This window comes from Epinephelus lanceolatus, chromosome 20 (genome assembly GCF_041903045.1).
Source record: "Epinephelus lanceolatus isolate andai-2023 chromosome 20, ASM4190304v1, whole genome shotgun sequence".
NCBI lineage: Eukaryota > Metazoa > Chordata > Actinopteri > Perciformes > Serranidae > Epinephelus > Epinephelus lanceolatus.
Window position 1 is genome coordinate 23,385,982 of NC_135753.1, and position 22,825 is coordinate 23,408,806.

Here is a 22,825-nt window from a genome sequence, read left to right on the forward strand (position 1 = left end):
AAATTAAATTAAATAAGTAAATAAAATAAAATAAACTTTTTTTTTTTTTACATTTCCTTTTATATAATTTTATTGTGCCTTTGTGTAACATTTATCAAAAAAAAAGGGAAATTATGTATTTTTTAACAATAAAGTTTTGACAAAAAATAGTCTGGAAAAAATCATGATTTGGATCCCTTTTTTCAAATCATGATTTGAAAAAAGGGATCCATTTCCACCACCACTGCTTTTTTATTTACAAAAAAAAAAAAAAGAAAAAGAAAGAAAAAATAGAAATAGCACATTTTATAAACAAGGGCAATTGAAAGTGCTTTTACAGAGCAATAAAATATAAAACATAGGAAAGGATACCGATTTACGATAAAATAGCAAAGAGGAAAAGATATAAAAGGTAAAATTAATTACTAAATGATTTACAATTTAAAAAAAAGAGTTTTATTTTTTCCATTTATATAATTTAATTGCACCTTTGTGTAACATTTATTTTTAAAAATGGGAAAATTATATGTATATATATTTTTTAACAATATTGTAAGTTTTGACAAAAAAAATGTCTGGAAAAAAAATCATGATTTGAAAAAAAAGGATCTTTTTTTTCCCCACCACCACTGCTTTTTTATTCACCAAAAATAAATAAATAAATAAATACATTTATTTATAATAATGATAATAACAATAAAGTTTTGACAAAAAATGGTCTGGAAAAAAAAGTCATGATTTGAAAAAAAGAAGAATATTTCTCCACCACCACTGCTTTTTTATTCACCAAAATAATAAATAAATTAATGTAATAATAATAACAATAATAACAATAATAATAATAATAATAATAATAATGATAATAATAATAATAATAATAATAATGACAATAAATAAAAATCCCTAAACCTTATACTTGTCAGAATTACAAGCTGTCTATAGGTGCTGTACCTATATATAGCCTATTTATGTATTCTTTTACAAAGCAGCAGCTGACTGAGGGGTGGTGTCACTGACTTAGTGCCTGCCCCTCAGGAGAACTACATCAGAGGAAAACAACCCAGCAGCAGGAAGCACTCACAGGAACCTTCTGTACTTTGGACCATTGACCCTTCTTTATTTCTAGACTTTGTTATTAGTCACCTGGACCGCGATTCACCAGGAAGCTTAGGTCTAAAGTTAAACTAATATCCTGTAACACATTAAAAACAGCGATAATGACTTCCGCTGAGATGCACGTGGAGACCTATTTGTCGCGCATCGGGTTTGCGGGCCCAGCCGAGCCCAGCCTGGAGGTGCTGCGGTCGGTCCACACCTGTCACCTGCTGTCGGTGCCGTTTGAAAACCTCACGGTGCACAGCGGCGGGCGGGTTCACCTCGCTCTCCCTCTCCTGTATGACAAGATAGTGACGCAGCGGCGGGGTGGTTTCTGCTTTGAGAATAACGGCCTCTTCTCCTGGCTGCTGTCCACACTGGGCTTCCAGGTGACTCTGCTCTCCGGTCAGGTGAGGAACCACATCACGTGTCGCTACGGGCCACCTTTTGACCACCTGGTCCTCATGGTGAGCCTTGATGGGCAGCGCTGGCTGTGTGACGTCGGGTTTGGTGCCTCTGGTTTCAGTGCTCCCCTTTCCCTGGACACCAGTGGCCCCCAGGAGCAGGGCCACAGGGTGTACCGCATCAGAAAGGATAAGAAGATGCACTTTGTGGAGTGGCAGCAGGAGGAGAACAGAGGGGCACATGGAGACTGGACGCAGATCTACAAGTTCACCCTGGAACCTCAGCGGCTGGAGGACTTTGAAGAGATGTGCCAGTACCATCAGAGCTCCCCCAGCTCCATCTTCTTCTGCAAGTCCATCTGCACGATCTTAAAGCCAGGTGGGAGGCTCAGCTACATCGGCCGCAGACTGACCAGCACCACGTTCCCAACAGAGGGAACAGTGTTGGAAACCACAACCAGGGAACTTAAAGATGAGGAGATACCTGGTATTCTAGCAGAGGAATTTAAAGTTGTACTGAAGTCTCCGCTCATACCGAAAGATGAGGAAATCACACCTCCGCCGGTCATGTATTGATCATGCTTCCACAGGGGACATCTTTACACCTCTGTAGGCCAAGTGATGTAGAAATATATCTCATCAAGATCGCTACAAACTATCTTTGACTCATGAAGTAATTATTTGAAGTAGAATTACCACCTCATGGTTGTATGCCTCCGTGCACCAGTCAGGTTGCATGTACAGCTTACATCCATCAGTGAAATCAGGGATGTCACAGTGAAGTTGACCCTTGACCTTTTGAATCTATATTGGGTCTGTTCTGAATTGCATACTTTTTTAAAAAACTTTTAGTAGGTACTGCAGCTGGCCTTAAAAAGTATGTACTTTTGCATGCAGGACATACTACCTCCCCACAACATTACGCCCTGAACTTTCAGAGTCATCAGAGTGGATGTAGTAGAACATCCTGGTATTTTTGGCATACTGCATTTGACATACTATGTATTAGGACATACTAAATCTTTTCCTGGCTTACTATATAGTATGGGTATTGGAATGCAGTCAGTCAACACTTCATCATTTTATCCCAACAGACATTTCTGTGCAATTTTGTTATATGTATGAATTCTTGCAGTTTTGTAAAAAACGTGTTGAGTGCAGTGACCTTGATCTTTGACCACCAAATTCTCAGCAGTTTATCATTGAGCCCAGCTAGACATTTGAGATATCCCATTAACGAGAAAGACGGACAAGGTCACAGTGACCTTTGACTACTAATCAGTTCACTGTTAAGTGGACATTTGTGCCACATTTGAAAAAATTTCCTTAAAGGAGTTCTTGAGATATTGCGTTTATGAGAAAGACATATGCAAGATCACAGTGACTTTGACCCACAACCACTAACATGTAATCAGTTCATTGTTGAATCCGAGTGAACATTTGTGCCAAATTTGAGGAAATTGTCTCAAGGCGCTTTGGAGATATAGCATGAGAATGAGATGGACGTTTGACTGCCAAATTCTTATCAGTTCACTGTTATGTGGATGTTTGTGCCATATTTGAAGAAATTCCCTCAAGGTGTTCTTGAGATATCGCATTTACAAGATAGACGAATGCAAGATCACAGTGACTTTGACCTTTGACCACCACAATGTAGTCATTGAATCCAAGAGGACATTTGTGCCAAACTTGAGGAAATTATCTTGAGGCATTTTTGAAATATTGTGTGAACAAGAATGCAACAGATGAGGACCTTTGACTGCCAAATTCTAGTCAGTTTACTGTTAATTGGATGTTTGTGCATTTGAAGAAATTCCTTCTTGAGATACTGAGTTCACGAGAAAGCTTTATGCAAGATCACAGGGACCTTGACTTTTCACGACCACCAAAATGTAATCAGTTCCTCATTGAATCCAAGCAGAAGTTTGTGTCAAATTAGAGGAATTTATCTCAAGGCATTTTTGAGATATCGTGTTAACGTGAAAGAGATGGACGTTTGTGCCACATTTGTATAAATCCTTTAAGGCATTCTTGAGATATTACATTTACGAGAAAGACAGATTCAAGATCACAGTGATCTTGACCTTTGACCCACGACTAAAAAATGTAATCAGTTCATCCTTGAATCCAACTGGACATTTGTGCCAAATTTGATTAAAATTCCCTGAAAGCGTTGTTGAGGTATCATGTTCATGAAAATGGGAGAAATGGACGGACAGAGAACCCAAAAACATAATGCCTTGGCCACGGCTATTGCCAGTGTGGAGGTGTAATAAAAACCTGCTACTCCATCATCAACCTGTTGAACAACCACTACATGTACAGTACTTGTCTTGAGAACACATGAAACACAGGAGGATAAATTGTCAGTTTGATTTAATAAATTATACATTACACTTTTAAGATGTACAATGGTCATTGCATTAATCCATGTCTGTCTTCTTTTTTAAGACAAAGTCTGCGTTCAAAGTATTTACACATGTACAATTATCAGGCAGCACTTTACAAAGCAAGGCATGAACGACAATACAGATGTTGAGCTTCGAATCAAACCTCCAACCGTCACTCTCCTGCCTTCTCCATTTGTCTGAGGGGGATCACTCAGCTGCCCCGTGATTATAATACATTTTCCCCATCCCTCCTTTGATGGGCGTCAAAAGGGAATTCAAGGAATTGAACGACATCCATCAAATCCACCGAGATCCACAGGCGATTCAAAAGGATTACGGTCCGAGGACTGAGCTGAAAATCAAAAGGGTGGGGGGACAGGATGTACGCAGGGTAACAGGTGCAAAACTGTGGCAACGTGTGACACAAAAATCTACTCTGCGACGGGGTTGGGGGGTGGCGGGACTGAGCTTGCTCTTCCAGCTTTCCGTTCGTAGTTGACAAGCCTCTGCCCAACCAGGTACCTGTGAAGAGAGATTATCCCAATTATTATAACCTCCAAACTGGTAAATATGTGATGGTTTCTACGCTGAAAGATCCTCACTTGTCGTTCTTGATGTGTTCATAAAGGCGTTTGAACTGTCGGATCTGGAAGGACAGGATGCCAATAAGTGAGACAACCATCAAGAGAAACGGGTAGATTCTCCTTTGCATCAGAATCTCCATCTCCGGGGTAACTCCTGAAAAAGTAATGCACTTGGGTTATGAATTGTTTCAGTCGCATTAGCTGACACTGTAGTCACTGAAACCGTCATCGGGAGATAAGACGGATTACAGTATCTTAGAGAAACCTCTGTAATTTAATGTAACTTCATAGCTCGCAGCACATTCACAGGTTTAATCTAATGGAAGCTGTCAGTGCTTTAAGTGGATTTAAGTGAGCAAGGCCAGGGCTTTATGCCTCTCCTCTTGCAACTGATATTATATGTATTACTCAGCACAGGGGAGAGTGTTCACTGATACTTGTCTCTTAGTTTGGTGCTCCAGTTTTGGAGGAAAAAAACAGCAATAATTTCAAAGCAATAAACTTTCTAATTGATTCCTGTGTTCACATGTACTCACCCACAGCAGGGACCACCCCAGCAGCGATCACATATGGCACGCACAAGGACAGTAGCAGGACTGAGATGACCGGAGCTGCCAGTTTACGGATGATGAACTGGAGATCAATGTTGCGAATTCCGTTTGCATAAACCTGAGGAAAAAGTACACAGCTGTTATACCGTGCGGCCAATTACAGCGTAATTGATCCTTCTCTTAAGCTTGATTAATAGTTGGGAGCTTGATACTTTTGATGAGTGTGGCTTGATAGAAATGATGTATTTTCGACAGGAAAAAGTGTCACTTGATGTTTTCATGTCGCACAACTGGAGAATTTTGTTATGTCCCAGTGTCCTGTGTTCACTCTCAAAATACAAAGGTTTTGGCGGGTCCTTGAATGCAGCATAGGCATAGCGTTTGAGTCGTGGGTTGGATAACTGGTCATTAGATTTGATCAAAACTGATAGATGGATAAACACCTGCTTGCAAATGAAAACTTTTAGATACAGAGCTAATGATGGCTACGTTTCACTTTCACTGTGCCTGATGTTCTGCTGCTCCCCCTGTGCCCAGAGTGCACTCCTGATGAACAGTTAAGCTCCAAAAGTAAAAAATCTATACGTGGCAGCAGATCGTGGCGGTAGGGTTGCAACGGAATGAGATTTTCATGGTGCGATATTCCATCTCAGAAAATATCTCGGTTTCACTGTATGACGGTATTACAGAATTTATGTTATCAGTAAGAATGACGCTTAAAGGAATAAAAGTGGCGGGGTTATTTTTGGTTGAACAAACATTTTATTACTGTAACTGATGATCTAAGTATGTGTTAAAAGTCTCCCCTTGAAAATGACTAAAATAAAGTGGACATAATCCGTCCAGCTGCATTTTTTTTCAATATCATAGATGAGCAAAATATACATGGTATGCTAACTGTCAACTTTAATATCACACTGGTATATTGCTTCAACCCTTCAGAGTGGGTGACCACAAATAAATCAGTGCATGAAAAACCCTGAAAAACTCCATATATACAGCGAGATATTCATGTGATTTTTAAACAGCTGTCTCTGCAGATTACATTTCACTTAATGCGACCTTAATAGGCTCAGACCTTACAAAAACGCAGGGGGGCTCTGGTTACCATGGAGACGATGAAACCTTTCACCAAAGCATAAACAGAAAACATTGTGCTGCCCAACCATAAATCAGGCGTTAACCCTCTCTTTAGGTGGGAAAGAATGCAGTGTCAGTTAGAAAACAGCACATATGGATGTGGTAGGGATCTACTGTTTGCTTTAAGGCCGTCAGCGCAGAACATGGGAACTTTAACTGGGGTTCTCTCAAATTAAACTACAGACTAAAAGCTGTTCAGTCAAATTTGTATTCAAGTATTTGTTTCTTATCCCATCATGACACTAAAAACTATTTACAGTAGTGAATACTTGCTGATCAAAAGAGCAATATCCATCTAAACCCACCTGCTCAATAACAGTCTTCAGCCACCACTGAGGGCCCATGAGGGTGATGGCAGCAATGATTTTGGCATGGAGCACTCCAAGAGCCCAGTCCTGTAGATAACATAGAGATTAACGGATGGCCATTGATATAAGAAGTGAGAATTATATGACAATGCTAAGGAGCCACAAATGGGCAACAACAGTGAAGCACTAGAAGGAAGCCTCTGTAGAGAGAGATGGAGAAAGACAGACATACAACACAGACCTGCCAAGGGTAGAAGAGGGGTGTTTGATCCAGGGGGACTCTGAGCGGAGCCACAATGACCAGTTCAAACAGCAGGCCCAGTAGCAGCGGGATGACCCCAGCGACCAGCAGAGCTACAACCAGAGTCTTCAGAATCTGCACGAACAACATAAAAATATACAATGAACATGATTAATCATAAAACTTCAACACTCTGATTAAAGGAACAAGTATGATAGTTTAAGTGTTATTCTCCTTTGATGGCACCAAATTTATTCCTAAACTGCTGCAGCACTGACAGAGTTAATGTAAAGGTTGGGATATTACGACTACGCAGATGGATATCGACTAATGATCTTGTAATAAGCAGCCAACCATTTAACAAAAACACTGCATTAAGATCCACCTCTCAACAATCCAATAGCTGGAACGAGAACAACACATTACAACACACCGCTCTGCTGCCCAGCGTTGGTGTTTGCCAACAATGGAGGCTGCTCAGATACCTACCATGAGCGTCCACTCCTGGACTTTACGTGCAATGACGGTGCGTCCCTGGGGCATCCACGCCAACAACACAGTGACTCCGCGGATAGACAGCCAGCAGACATACAGGCCGCACGCTGCTGTGTACAGCTCGTGGATTTTGGAGTTTCCTGTCCAGAAGGACATCAGCCAGCGGCCGGTGAACACTGAAACATGACAAAACAAACATGACCTCTCATCAACTTTTTAGAGTAATCCTCCGGTCTGGTTGATGAAGAAGTGAAGTACTATTTGAGCTAGAACTTAAAGAAAACCCACTTAAACAGCAGAGGCATGCATAGTATATATATAGATTTACCCTTTAATTATGGTTTGGGTGTGGGTCTTCAAGGCAGAAAATAAATAGCTGGCTTTCTTTTATGCCACCACATCTTACCTGGTAGGGTGAGGCACACCAGACTGGCCACCAGCAGAGTGATGCACATGAACGCTATCAGCAACACAATCTGAAGAAGAGAGGACAGTGTTAGAATAACCGTAGATGTAATAAAGTAACCAAGCTTGGACATATCTGATCATGATCCTCCATTCTCTGTAACACTACAGAAATGTGTCTATGCTGTATTTCATAAACTACAACTGGAACACGTAGGACAATTGTAACATCAAGGCCTTTGACATGAAGGAGGAGTTTGGTTGCATGGCGTCAGTAAGTGGTACCTACAGCTTTAGCACACTTCTAATGTTGTGCTGAAAACCACAATTACCATCTAGCATGTCTTTTTTAAGGAGACTTTGTGGGGAAAAACCTACAGTTTTTATCTTATATACAGCTATGAATGATAACACATTTCGACTTATGTTAATTAAGTTTTGTGCATTATCACTTCAGAGTATGTTAAATGGAATTCATGCAAGAATTGTGAACAAAAATTCATATAATTGCGTCAATCAAGGCATGTGAGCGGAGTGGAGCGATAGTGATAAATGTGAAAACCACAGGACTTTCTCACCCTGAAGGGGAAGCGAAGGGGTCTGTGGTAAGGCTGGAATCCAACTGGTCCCCCTTGCTGCAAAATGGCCTGATGGGCTGCATGCAGGCCCTCGCCAACAGCTGGGGCAGGGTTGTTATTGTTGTTATGGTGACCAGGAGGAGGGTTGTTGTTATTGTTGTTCACGGGCTGGTTGGCATCATTATCCTCCTGCTCCCCGAGGAGGTAGGAGTGCAGGTCTCTGTGCAGGTAAAGATGTGAGAGCGGTTACAGACGGCCAATCAGACAGAAAATAAAAGTGTATTCAAGTTTATTGACTTACAGTAAATATCCAGCACTGACTGTCCAGGCCCTGACCAGACCTTTGAGCCACTGGCGAGTGTGTCCCTGCTCCAGTAGAGCTGGCAGCACAACCTGGAGTAATAATAGCTCCAAAGACAGCTCACTGACCGGGGCATCACTGAGGGGACAGAGGTGGACAGGTCAGAGAAAGCCATTTCAACAGAGTGTGCTGGGGCATGAACCACAGACCTCTGTCCACAGTTGTTCCTTACAGCACATACTCATAAGGGTCACTGCTGCTTGTTTTTTTTTTTTAAATCATGTTTGTTTTACAGTCAATATTTCTTTTGTTCAAATTGTACTGTGGTAAGATGTTTTGGCTACCTGGCCTGAGGAGGAAGTGGTTTCGTGCACCATTTCATAAGGACAAAGCTGCAGCTTTCACACAGCTCATTACTCAGTGGCCTTTATTTTTATTTCTCCTGCTGGTTACCTGTAGAGCATGACGTTGTACGGGAGGAAGGTGGGCAGCAGTAGTTTGATCAGCCTGATGGGCAGCCACAGCATGAGCAACACGATAGAGCCGAACACAACCACGGACAGGATGAACCGCCGCAGGTGTCTGTAGATTGGCAGGTGAATCATCTCCTGCACTGGATTAAAATCTGGGTCATTGAGGTTTCTCAGAAACCACAGCACTCCCGGCCTCAGCACCTGCCGAACAAACCATACAAGTTAAAGGGAAATTTCGGTTTATTTCAACCTGTCTCCTGTTGTCCTAAATTTGGTTCAAGTGACTAGTGACATACAGATAATAGTTAGCATGTTAGCCGTTAGCCTAGATACAGCCGTAGCGTCAGACCTGTTAAAATGTAAGTGAACGGTCATCCCTTCAAGTGCAAAGTTAGTCCACTAAACAAGCTTTTTCTCCACAAAGACCGCCTCATATCGTTAGGATAAATGTCAGAGAACATATAGAAAACGACATGTAAACGTGTTGTCTTACTTTACCGGCGTGGGGCCATGTTTGTTTACAATTTAGCTCTGCTTCCAAAGCGCGGCCGAAATATCGCAAGAACAAGCAGCGATCTCATAGCGTGCCTGAACAAGCAGCAACAGCGGGAAGGCAGAACTGGACGGTTGCCTGAACGGAGGAGGAGGAGAGAGAGAGAGGCGCAACAGGTAACGTTAGAGGACGAGAGGGGAGGAATGGCTGCCACAAGGCTGCGTAGCTCTGGAGATTGGTGGTGTAACGTTTCCTGTGAATGCTGTACCCCAGTGCCCACAGAAGAGGAATGCCTCTGTTGCAAGGAATGGGACCGGTTGCAGCCTTATTTTCAAGGTCTGGATGTGACTGAGGACGAGACACCTCCACCTGGAGTAACGTTAGTATCCAGCTGGGCTTTATCTAGAGCTGGCGAGATATATTTCGGCTGCGCTTTGGAAAGCAGAGCTAGATGGATAAACAAACATGGCACCACACCGGTAAGGTAAGACAACACGTTTACATGTCATTTTCTATATGTTCTCTGACATTTATCCTAACGATATGAGGCGGTCTTGGTGGAAAAAAGCTTGTTTAGTGGACTAACTTTGCACTGGAAAGGATGCCCGTTCACTTACGTTTTAACAGGTCTGACGATACTATGCGCCCCGGCTGTATCTAGGCTAACGGCTAACATGCTAACTATTATCTGTATGTCACTAGTCACTTGAAACAAATTTAGGACGATAGGAGACGGGTTGAAATAAACCGAAATTTCCCTTTAATGTTCAGCTTTTTATCATAAGCAGAAATTATCCTGCAGTAAACTAATTTAGGAAAGTAGCTACATTAAAAAAACAATCTTACCTCTCTCAGTAGGAGGATGAAAGAAGCAAAGTAGAAGACATAAACCATTCCCACAAGCCAGTGCAGGAACATGGTGGTGCCAGGGGCTGATTTAAAACTCAACTCTCGGTCTTTCAGGGAGGCATCAAACATCTCCTGCAGGAGGAGGAAAAGAAAAATATTAAATAAAGACCACATTTAGACTGATTTAAATTCAGTGTTGGCTCTGAGATGATGCATCCTAATTGTCTTTGCTGAATTAATGCACAGTCGGCTGGAAGATAAAATGTGCTATGAATATCATTTGCACGTCTCATATGCTTCACAAATCAGAATCAGACAAAGCTCAAATGTGTTTTTGAGAGTACAGGCAGGATGAAGGATTCCTCCACTGCTGCTCAAGTTAAGTCCGATTTTTCATATTGGTACTACTCACTTATGTACAGTCGGCAGCAACTTTATTAGGTACACCTGTTCAACTGCTGGTTAACGCAACTCTATGCATGTAGGCATGTAGACATGGTCAAGACGACCTGCTGAAGTTCAAACCGAGCACCAGAATGGGGACGAAAGGTGATTTAAGTGACTTAGAACGTGGCATGGTTGTTGGCGCCAGACGGGCTGGTCTGAGTATTTCAGAAACTGCTGATCACTTATTCCGCACAGTCCACTTTCAGGCTTCCACAGGTGAACAGCTGCCGAGCAGGAGGGACATGGCTCCCTTCTGCTGCGTAAACGGCTCCACCTGTTCCGAGGCAGGTTGATTGACTCAGGACAGGCTCATGAAAACATACCCACTGCTTTACAATGTGTTTCACACAGTAGGAGGAAAAGCTGAGGTGGCCACTTGAGTTGGAGGAGGACACGGGAGTGTGCTTAGTGTCAGAGAGTGAAAACTTGCTGACACACGGAGACTTGCAGACGACGAGAGGGAGGGAAAGAGCCACAACGCTGAGCCATATGTGACACTTTCCAGTTGGTGGAGCCAGTTTGTTTTCTGTTTTTCTGCATTAATAAATGTATGAACTGTGTGATCAGCAGCATCTGCTTCTGTCTCTGTCTCAGCTCTGTTTAAAGCCACTTCAATGGCTATTTGGCAGACGCCTCTACGGGGTAGAGAACACCACTCTCATTTTAGCAAAGTGTGTTTAAACAACATGTCAGCATCCCCTGAAACCTCACAGGAAAGAGAGGTAAATGCAGAAAATTAGACGAGCTGTCACTGACACTAGAGAAATCCTTTGAGGCTGGTAGAAAACATGGATAGCATTTCAGAAAAGTGTTTGTCACTATAAAATATGTATCTGTAACTACATAAGCCAGGTTTTTTGTTTTGTTTTTTGTTTGGGAGAGAATAGATTGTGATATTCAAAATAATAATAATAATAATAATAATAATAAAATAATAATAATAATAATAAAAAAAGGCTTCCAAAAAACAAGAATGAGATAATCTAACAGAATAAAACAGACATATTGAAAGTCAGGACAGAAAGGAGACAAAAAAGAGAGTCCTACTAAAGAGCAGATGTCGAGCCACCAGCCACAGATGAGTGGAAAAACACCAATCTCCACAACAACCAGCAGAGAGACCTGTAATGCAAGCAGAAGTTTGTCTCAATTGCACAAATGTAGATATATTAAAAACTCAAAATCCTTAAAAAAAAGGTGCTGAAACCCAGTAATATGACATTTTCCTTTCAGGCACTTTTCAACAGACCAAGGCCGCCTCAAGCCTGACTATTACGATTATGTTTTGCGCTTACTGTACTGAAGTATTGTTATTATGCTCTGTTCAGGTAGTTCATTCCAGCGAGCAAATACATCCGTCCATGTATCCATCAAGGACGGTGCAGACACGAGTTACACATAGAGGAAAATGCACTTAAGAGGCGTTACCTTGACAACAATGTAGCAGACTCCCAGGAGACGTCGGGAACGCTGGAACCTGACCAGAGCAGCCAGTCCCTGAGACAGCCATTAAGGATCAGCACTGCTCACACACACACATAAACCCACACAGACCTAACAGAGTAAATTCACATGCACCGTCTCTGCTTGTGACAGGATTATGTTTGTTAGAGTGCAGGGAATTAGGGCTTTCATTATTGATTAATCTGCCCATTACTTTCTCCATTTATCATTTTAATAAAATGTTAGAAAGTCAGGAAACATTAGCTGTGTAATTTCACAGAGCCTCAGGCAAAGTCTTTAAATGGTATGTAACATCTGACAAACAGTCCAAAAATCAAAAGCTATTCAGTTTATTATCATGTATAACAAAGAAATGCATTAAATTAACAAATTTATCTCCTCTACTGGGGCTTGATGGTGTTAGGCGAAAGGATACATGACAGAGGATAAGCGTCATGGCCAGCAGTATGTAGCCCACGATGGTTGTGATTAAGCCCTCAAAGTGCGAGGCTTGGACCTGCAGAAAGTACAACATTGAAGTAATTAATTACAGTCTAAGAGACACTTGAATATTGCGTAATAATGCAAAGTTAATTACAGCAGTTTCTTACATATTCCTCAAAGCCGAGACCCACGACGGAGAAGTGTCCAATGTGGTAGGGACAAAATGCTGAACGAGGGGAAAAAAAGAAGAGCTTTATATATTAATCATATATATGCAAATGCAATCAACCTGCACCACTGCTGTAATTACATAACATGTCTGAGATATTGGTGTGACAAAAACAATCAGGATCACACCATTGTAAAGTATTTGGTTTCATGTTTAGTTTTTTTTGTGGTATGTTGGGGAACAACAATACAAAATAAATATCTTGATATTTTATAATCTCCTCAAAAGCACTTCATTAATGCTAGGACTGATTAGACAAAATCGAACAGAATATTTCTAATCTAATACCCTCTCTGATGCAATAAAGTTGTATGGATGACCTTTTCTTCCCCATAAAATATCAACACAATAACGACTAAGTGGGTTAAAGCAAGCATTAAAACAAAAAAAGTCTGGTAAGTTGATAGATTTACATCACTTTACTGTAATGCAGCCTTTAAAATGAGGGGAAAAAAATCACCATTTATGCCACATCATGATACAACGACATCCAAAATCTAAGATGATACATAGTCTTACGTCTCAATAACGATACAATATCTTCATATTGCCCAGCCCTGAATGAAAATAAGCCTTTTAAGCTTCATTTGATTTTAGTTCTTGATGATTGTAATTACTGCTGTGCAAAGTTATTCTGTACTTTTAATCATTAAAGATATTCAATCAATTAATCTTTTAGCGTTCTCAAAAAATATTGAGTCATTGATACATGCTGATTTCTGAATATTTGAGATGGTTTCAGCACTCCTTTTCTGCACCATCGATACATTGCTACCAGCTGCGCTCTCTTGCTCTTTTTTTCCCAACAGCAAACTGACACACACCTGCAGCGCCCACATAGCTCCTCCTCCTCTCACTCACTAACAGCACTATCTTCTCATCTCTCGTCTCATCACTCATCTCATTCGCTCCAGCTGAAAGTTTTGTTACAATCTGTGAGAATACTATTTAACTTGATCTGATTTTCTTTTACTTATTTCTTACTTGTAAATTTATAAGATAATACAGTTTTTTGTTTTTTTGCACTTTATTGACTTTTGAATGTGTGACTCAGAAGGTTTGTTCAACATGTGCTCTACCTCAAGTTTTAATATTCGGTAATTTTCCCCTGTTGCAGGGTTTTGTTTGGGGAGTTTTTCCTTATCTGCTGTGAGGGTCCAAGGACAGAGGGATGCTGAATGCTGTAAAGCCCTCTGAGGCAAATTGTTATTTGGGATATTGGGCTTTATTAATAAAAGTGAATTGAAAAATTGAATTGAATCTCATGAAATCTTCTGCTCTCTGCCACTAGTCAAGAAAAGCTATCATCATGTAGCTTAGTCACATTTTTTCTCTCAATAAAATCTACAACTGTATGCCCGCATTATTGGTTTTTCCCTTAAGTATCGAAATGCTATCAAATATAGATAAATTTCAAGGTATTGTATCGAAGGTAGAAATCCCAGCACTGTGACAACACTACAATCTTTATGCTTGTGATGCGTCCTTGTTTTAGTGTACTCACCAAAGACCAGGATGAAGAGTGTGTTGAGAGACACTACCCAAAATACATGCTCCTACAAGACAAAAGAGTCCAAGTACAAGTTTAACTGACAGACTCATCATACAAAAGTATAAAAGAAAAACATCACTGACGAATACGAATTATAAAGACTTACCAAAAATACCAATGAACCATCCAGGCCAAGCATCTACAAGGGAAATGAAAAGATTTTAAGTGCTTCATGTGCAGACTAGATGTATAACACAAATGGAAAAACCTCTGATGGTGTTTTGCAAATTGTGTACAAAGTATAGGAGATCAGTTACCCTCTCCCAGGTGAGTTCCTCCGCCGCTCTGTCCCACTCCAAAGCATTCCAGTTCATGTCATCTACAGAGAAACACATTCACTTTAAACACAATGAAGATTAATACATTCACAATCATATCTTTATAAACAACATAACTCCATATCATTGCCAAAATTAATTCCATGCATATCTCCCTGCCTGTCAGCTAAGGCCACAGCATTACAGAGCACCATATGGAGACCAGACAACACTGTTTTTATTTAGAAAAATAACACTCTAAACACTGTTAAAATTACATTATTAATGCTGCGGTGGGAGAATCTGTTCGCAAAACAACCTACAGTTAGAGTTTTCCCACTGCATTCATTTAGCTGTGCTGACACCCCACAGCTAGAATAATGTATAATACAATCACAATTCATTATGAGCCTGTTTGGCCAAGCCTGCTGCAAAATGAGTCCATTAACCATGGCGAAACAAAACAAGTAAGTGGGATATGAGTGCTACGGGAAGCATTGTGACATATCGTTACATCATTCTCAAATTAATTGTATGCTCTCATGCCAGTGGTATTGTTTGCTCTGGTGTTTCTTAGTGAGTGAAAGTGCATTTCCATAAACTCTGTAGTTTTCTATTGTAAGAGCATGCTGCATCAACAATACCCCTTTTCGACAGTCATGGCTTGGCTTGGTTTGGGTTGGTTTAGTTTGGGTCGTCAGCCTAGCACAGCAGCTTGCCTTTATTGAAGAGCAGCTGCTAACAAGGTTCCGCTAATTCAGTTATAACATATTTTATTTCCTATAGGTTTTTCACAATAAAAGTCCCCTGTTATTTTGTTAAACAAAAACTCTTATAGTGAAGCAGCAAAATAAGTAAATGTTGGGTTTTCGAGCAGCAACTTCACACAACTTCTAATACGGCAGACAGTGAACATGAAACAGTAAAATAAAGCAGATATCTAAAGTAAAAACAGGACGCAGGAGAGAAACTAAACTCCAAAAACCAAAGAGATTCAGTTAGACGCTACAAAAGTCCTGAGAGCTGAACATAGAGACTTTTCAATACGCCTCTCTCTCTCTGGTCTCCTGCAGACAGAGGTGAGTGGAGTCTTGCAACACACACGCTTGTTTGGGAGGGAGAAGGGGGATCGTCAGGGGTTGGCTGGCTGCAATCAGTGAGACGTCATTGATACCCGCTTGAGGGTGGGCGACACTGCTTTTAGACCTGCTCTAGAGTAGGTCCACCTCCTGCGCAGCTTGGCACGTCTAGGCTGACACTGGAAAACCAAATTGGCACGGCACGGCATGGCTGTACTCGGCGCGGCCAAGAATGACAATGGAAAAAGGGTACAACAGTCTTGTGTGTTGGCTTTACTGGCAATGAAGCAATTTGGAAACATTTGGTTCATGACCTTCTTCGTTTCATTTGTGCATGAACCGTGCACCACCTTCTGTGTTTTGTGATGTTAAGCTATGTTATTTTGTAAGGTAAGGTAAGGTATTCCAGTACATCTCCATAAAACCTGTCCAGGCAGAACACAATGTGTAGTGTGATGGACACACAGGCAGTGTGCCAGTCTCAGTCATAATCACTGTTTGTTTTTGCTAATACACGTCTTGAATACCGATAAAACACCCTTAACATGGCCTGACAGCTCCTGTGATTTCAGTACTGATCAAAATTACAACTCTATCTGCCAGAAAAACCAGGCACTCTGATTGTGTTTAATTTCCTTCTCAAATTCCAACCTTGTGCTCCATTATTGGGGTCTGCATCTTCAGCTGCTGCTCCCTCCTCTTCTTCCAGCTCTGGGTCATCACCCTGGTCTGGGGGGACATCAGGGGGCTCAGGCTCTGCTTCATTCTGGGCTGGCGGATCAGCCGGGGCTGGCTGGGCTGCAGGGGGCTCATCGGCTGCTCCCTGGCCTGCAGCTTGTGCCTGTGGGTGAGGGGAAAGGAAAGGATACATGGCTTTAACGTAGGAAAAGGCAGTGGGGATGAACGTGTGTGTATGCGTGTGGTTAAGATTGGGAGTACACGTGTGTGTTAGGGAAGTATACTGCTGAGTAGGATGGATTATGGTAGGGTATGGCAGCTAAATTAAGCACACAAAGAACTGTGTGTGTGTGTGTGTGTGTGTGTGTGTGCGCGCACCATTAACACCTTCATTACTCAGTTGGTATGTTTAATGTCTGGCTGAAAGAGCTGACTACTGTGCATACTCGGAGAAGTCAGCGTAACTGAATGACACTTATTTTTGTTTGTTGACAGGAAATAACTTTGCTAGATTAACTGACTGGCTATCAGTTAATCAAAGTACCTCATTGGCTTGTCCGGCTGCATTAGGCGGTGGCGGCTGGTGCTGCTCTAACCACTGGGGAGCGCCACCGTGGACTATCTGTTCTCTGAGCCACACCAGGCTGATAAATGCACACAGCGTGCAGGTGACGACGAAGCAGCCTTGTAGACAATCTGCAAGCAGGTTCTCTCTGCAGGAGCACAAAGGTTAACACTTATGCAAACATGCAAACGCACGAAATAGAGCTTTAAAAGTAAACTTCAAGACAATGAAAAGAATAAGTTGTGTAGTGTGTCGTAGGAGAACTGGTAACATCACTTACGTAGAGAGCATGTCCAGCGGCAGTGTCAAAAGTGAGCTCACGGAGCCGGTAAACAGACACTTGTAGATGCGACCTGACAGAGAGAACACATAAATAAATTCATTTTGCACATATTAAATACATTTTTATTGCTGTATTGAAACCACTTACATAATATGTGTGAAATAAATAGATGTAGCCGACATGTTTTACATTGAGAACTGAGGGGGATTTACATATATTTGAACATGCACCACATTGCCTCTTATGTAATGCTGCTAAAGCTGTAATTCTCTTGATCGTATTAAAGCATGAACATGAGCTAATATGGGAAGCTTATGTCACAGCCACTGTATACAATATCATCTACTTTCAAATATAGTACACGAAATTATGAGCCATTGTCCCGCATCGCTTTGATGGATCAATTTATGAAGAGAAGAAACACATGAATGTTTAAGATAATAAAACCAGCAAACAACTGATACGAGTTGTGAGAAAGGTGCACTCTAATATTATGCGGCCTTGAGTACACTCTCTGTTCATCTCTTTATTTGTGCCTGTGTGTGTGCTGCTCACATGCAGTGAGAGGAACCACCCCGAGCCATGCGAAGGCCACCAGTGTGTAATGGAACCAGTAGCGGATGGCCGTGCCCACACTGGTCAGCAGGCCGGCACAGATGTCCTGGATGGGCAGACGTGAGGGCATGTCTGGGGAGTAGACTGAGATGGAGAGAGGAAAAGAGTCAAAATGGTGTATAAAACTCACTTTCAATGAATGAATAATCACATGTAAATAGGACTGATATAACTAGAAAAACAACCATATGGCTCTTTCTGCAAAACTTGTTTAGGAGACCCGAGGCTGTTCAACACGTTAAAGTGGATGATCCATCAATGTCACAAACACTTACTTGGCGTGAAAGCAAATCTGTGCTTGCATAATTCACAGTACTCCTTTCTGCTGTGCTTCAGCCACTGGACCAAACTGCAAAGCAACATTTAGACAGTCAGAAGCAGAACACAATTCAACAAACTGAAACATATGCTAGTTTTTATAATATCGTTTTTTACTACCATGAAATATTCAAAAATTATCAACTGAAAGGCAAGGGTATGTGTATGTGTATGTGTGAGTATGTATATATACATAGTTTGTGAATATGTGCATAGTTTGGGTGTGTGTACATATTTTGACAAAGCAAAACACACGTGTCATGATTGGATAAGGATATGAAGATGAGATTGTTTTTACTCTTTACTGGTAGCATAATTATCTACAAAGGTCTCCTCCTCTCCAAAACAAATGGACCAGGTGAATACAGCAGTTTCACGTTACTGATCAGTCTAACTCCAGAGCTGCTCATTGCAGTTGGACTTCTTACTATGGTGGCCGACAAGAAAACACAAAGTTATTACACAATAATCTAGTGGTTTTCAAACTTTTTGTGCCCGATCTCAAGGCACATCTGTATTTATATCTGTGCACAACAGCTTCTATAACGTGTGTTAGTACTCGTCACGACATAAAACTATAAAAATACGGAGAAGTAAGACAGGTAGTTTTCGTGATACTGTTGGGTTTGTGAAATGTGTGGTTATCACAAAATGCCATGGCACCCCTGGACTGGCATCACGCACACCATTTAAGAAACACTGCTATCATCTATTGCTGCGGATATATCCCCCTACATCCTACACACTGGTCCTTTAAACCACGGTCTAGGATGTAAACATTGTAAGACCAAGACAAAGCTCCATAGTGTTGACCTGATATAACACACGGATATGATGTGATGAAGACGCACTCTTAGCTGTCATGATCTTTGGGCCCAACAGACACTGACTGAGCAGTTATCATGTCAAGTCATCATCAAACACTCACTCTCTGATTAACAACAAACAAGAAGGGCGTATCAGTTATGTCTAATCTGATTCATGCTTGTATGTTGCTCATAGTAACACCACCCTAGCTTGTTGTGACATCGGTCAGACTCTGGGATTAACAAATGGGTTATTACGTAAGAGTCGTTACGCCATCCGATTCCTACACATACAACAGCATATAAAACCTGTGCTGTTTGACCTACACAGAACAGGGTTTACCTAACTTTCAGTTCAACTTACATCATCCAAGGTTCCCACTTTCCATCCCTGACCAGCTTTAACACAAAGCACATTGTAGCACATATGTCTATTATGTGAGTCAAATGTGAAACAACCTAAAATTCCCAGAAATACCCGAATAATTATTAATCTATTCTAATCCAGACCAGCAGTCTGTAGTGCATAAAGCGTGCCTGCTACCTCAGAGCTGCCTGGGGTTTGTCTCTATTTGATTTTTATTCATTTAAGTAAACACAGTACACTAGGATAAACATACCGTAACTGAGGTTAACTGCGGCCAACATACCCTCAGCACGACTACACAATAGCCTGTTATTCTAAACTTTGTGGGGGTTGGATGTGAACGAATATGGATACAGACTGGGGTACAATTACCACAGAACAATCCAGGGCCGCCCTTTGCTTCTGCCTGGGGATTTCTATGCACCTGACCCTCTTGTAACCAGTGACGCTCGCACACAGGACAGATGAGAACCCAGCACAATCTCCAAAATACCTGCAGGGGCTGGTATTGTTTTCACCATGTCAATACCACACACGGGGTCAGTAATCTGGGACACTGTGCAACCTGGATGTGACACAGGATGAACCTGTTCTGCATCCTTTCGCGGTTCTTCAGTTACATTTAGTATCAAGCCGCCACTAAAGGAACAATCACAGGGCCAAATTAAGCACCAAATGATCCTATTACTTGGCAACCATCTTTAAGTATAGAGCCCAATTAGGAACAACCATAAAAAAAATTTAAGTACGTGAATCATTACACCTCGTTCTTTCATTAATAATAAGTTGTAAAGCATGCATGTATCACAATACTGTGAATAACCTTCACAATCAGTTGTTTACAGTCTATCTTTACTACAACTATACACAGGGTCACTTATAAAGATAAAGTTTTGGAGTGACTAATGCAACAAGTCAACACAGTGTCCAGTCTTTGCCGAATTACTTACAATAGATTCAATGTTCTTTTTGTGTATGTGTTAACCTATCTGTAAAGCAAGGAATCTGCGCCTGTATGTACTGTATACATGTGTGTACTTCTTGCTGGGGACCCAATGGTGTGCATTGTCAAAACTGGTGCAATTTGGACACCCAAATGGACACCTATTAATACTAATAACTTTAAATAAGGCCCAGTAGCTCTGTGCAACAACAGGGACGGGGCTTCAGGGCTCTGCGGAGGATCGACCATATCTCATAGTGCATTTCACCAACGTTTCTGATCCAAGTAGCCATGACTAGGGCATGTTTTTCTTTGCCATACTAACTTATAATATTGAAAATGTTACCCCCAGCAAAATACCTCCATTAATCAATTCATATCTCACAGTGCATTTCAACAATGTTTCTGATCCAAGTAGCCATGACTTGGGTATGTTTTTCTTTGCCATACTGGTACTTAGAAACAGTGCGCACAACTCAAAATCTCAAGATAATGTTGGGTGCACAGTTGCGATAAAGACTAAACAAACAAACAAACATACAAACAAAACAACGGCACTCACTGATCCATCTTCTTTTGTATTTTAATTGTGGACAGGAAACGAACGCCTTTCAGCATAAAGCCAACATCAGCCATCTTCACCATACTAACTTATAACACTGGTAACGTTACCCCTGGCAAAAATACATCCACCAATCAATTCATGCTCTGCTTTATAACAGCAGCAGTTATGTCAAAAGGGACTAATACACCTATTTGGAAATTAATACATCCACAAAGTAGATTTGACTCTTGTTTCTGACCACAAGTGGGTGCAACAGGTGAGGTTGTCAGGGCGAATTTAGTGATGTGGGAGTCCAGGGCAAACTTTGCCTTACTTTACTCTTCACCCTTTCTCTAACAGGGAACGTTGGTAAGTTATTGGCAGTGGTAGAGGAAAAAACTATTAGTACCACACAGCAAAAGTCCTATATTAGAATTTTTAGTCAATTTTCTGAGTGCAATGTTTTCCTCTGAATTGGAAGTACAAGCACACAGTAAGTACCATTAAGTTGTGTAATTCTGAAGTGCTACAAGGGCCTTTTTTTTAGTTTATTTAAGGGACAATGAAATAGAATAGCAACATATCTAAAGATCATAATAAATCTAGAGCTTCTTTGGGCGTCCAGACGTATTGGTCAGAACCAAGGGACGTGCAGTGCTGAGAGTGAAGTTGTTTGAGCTGTTCTTAAGAAAGCTGCAAGCAAAAATAACACAGCACTTCAGCTGTAATGAACAGGCATGTTTTGAAAGGGCACTAGTGTTAAATTAAGGGAGAAAGTTTAGTGGGGAGGGGTCTAGGGAGAAAGGGGGGAGGTCACACTACTGAAGAGCCTCACACACTTACCATTCCTGGTGGATAAACTTGATACTGCCAGTGCAGACACAAGGGTGGTACAAGGGTTTGTCTGGGGTCCCCTCAGAGCGGCACACACGACAAATATCCGCTGCAGACACAAACAAACACACACATTATATGTATGCTAGCATATGGTAGAAAGGCAAAGCAAACAACTCAGAGATATGTAGACAGAGTAGGAGACAGAGAGTAGGAGACACAAGGGGGACTGGGTGTGTTGTGGCAAGTTTCTTAGGGTATGAGAACACCAAAAGTAGTTAATGCAAGACACTTAGACAAGCAGGATGCATCAATCTAAGTGAGTTACACTGGTTAAGCATAGGTCATACATCATGAGACTGGTGACATTACCAATAACCTCTGGACCTCTCTACGCTCCCTTATATTACACTGCTGCTTCCCCTGATCTTACATTAAGCTCAGCTGCATTAAAATAACATTTAGCAATAATTTCCCATCTTCCTGCATTAACCTAACGTTACATTAACAGGCTATTAAGCTATGCTACTCAGCTAAGTTAACCACTAGCAGGCCAGCCCAGCAGCAGGTTCGCAGTGATGCACTTGCGAAGCTAACGCTAGTTCACCCCAGCTGAGAAGCGACGACAAGCTACGTCTCTAGTTATTTTAGTTATTTACCTTCTTCGGCAGTATCCATGTTGTTCGCTAAGCACCGGTCACCGTTTCTTCCAGGAGCAATTTGTACAGCGAACCCATCCACGACACAGACAATATCGTTTAGCTAGCTAAATTAAGCTAGCGAGACGAGTGTATCCTTATTTGTCGGATGCATTGACAGTCATAAAATGGTTTCCCCACGGACTTGAACACCAGAGCTAGCTCCGTTGTGTCCTCTCACATCCAGTCTGTGTCCGCCGCTCAACGAGATGTTTAATTTTCACGGTGTTTTTTTCTTTTCAATGTAAAATAACGTTACATCCTCCGTTTTGCTGAAATGACAGTTTAAACATGGGAGACAAATGGCTAGCTGAGCTGGCTAACGCATGCGCTAACGTCACTGCTGCCTGCTCCTGTCACAACAGTTTGACTTTACGACAGCGGCTCAGGTTTGACGGCAGGGACACTTCCATAACAACCGTCACGTGGTTACTGAA

At 41.5% G+C, this 22,825-nt stretch overlaps 2 protein-coding genes across 2 annotated transcripts; one reads left to right on the plus strand and one right to left on the minus strand.

Annotated features, from left to right (window-relative positions):
- Positions 1-1,027: 1,027 nt before the first annotated feature.
- On the plus strand, positions 1,028-3,885 carry LOC117264543 (arylamine N-acetyltransferase 1-like). Its single transcript, XM_033638574.2, has one exon. It carries the CDS (start codon positions 1,197-1,199, stop codon positions 2,052-2,054), a length of 858 nt encoding a protein of 285 aa, XP_033494465.1. The 5' UTR covers positions 1,028-1,196; the 3' UTR covers positions 2,055-3,885.
- On the minus strand, positions 3,838-22,746 carry LOC117264764 (E3 ubiquitin-protein ligase MARCHF6). The gene is made up of 25 exons (XM_033638984.2): positions 22,350-22,746; positions 21,700-21,799; positions 18,154-18,227; positions 17,819-17,962; positions 17,261-17,333; positions 16,960-17,128; positions 16,389-16,578; positions 14,659-14,720; positions 14,508-14,540; positions 14,354-14,405; positions 12,788-12,846; positions 12,613-12,693; positions 12,162-12,230; positions 11,781-11,855; positions 10,284-10,418; positions 8,925-9,145; positions 8,472-8,609; positions 8,171-8,390; positions 7,594-7,663; positions 7,182-7,363; positions 6,693-6,827; positions 6,449-6,538; positions 4,989-5,121; positions 4,471-4,606; positions 3,838-4,390 (listed from the first exon to the last, which is right to left on the minus strand). Exons 1-25 carry the CDS (start codon positions 22,366-22,368, stop codon positions 4,300-4,302), a joined length of 2,751 nt encoding a protein of 916 aa, XP_033494875.1. The 5' UTR covers positions 22,369-22,746; the 3' UTR covers positions 3,838-4,299.
- Between the last annotated feature and the right edge of the window lie 79 nt (positions 22,747-22,825).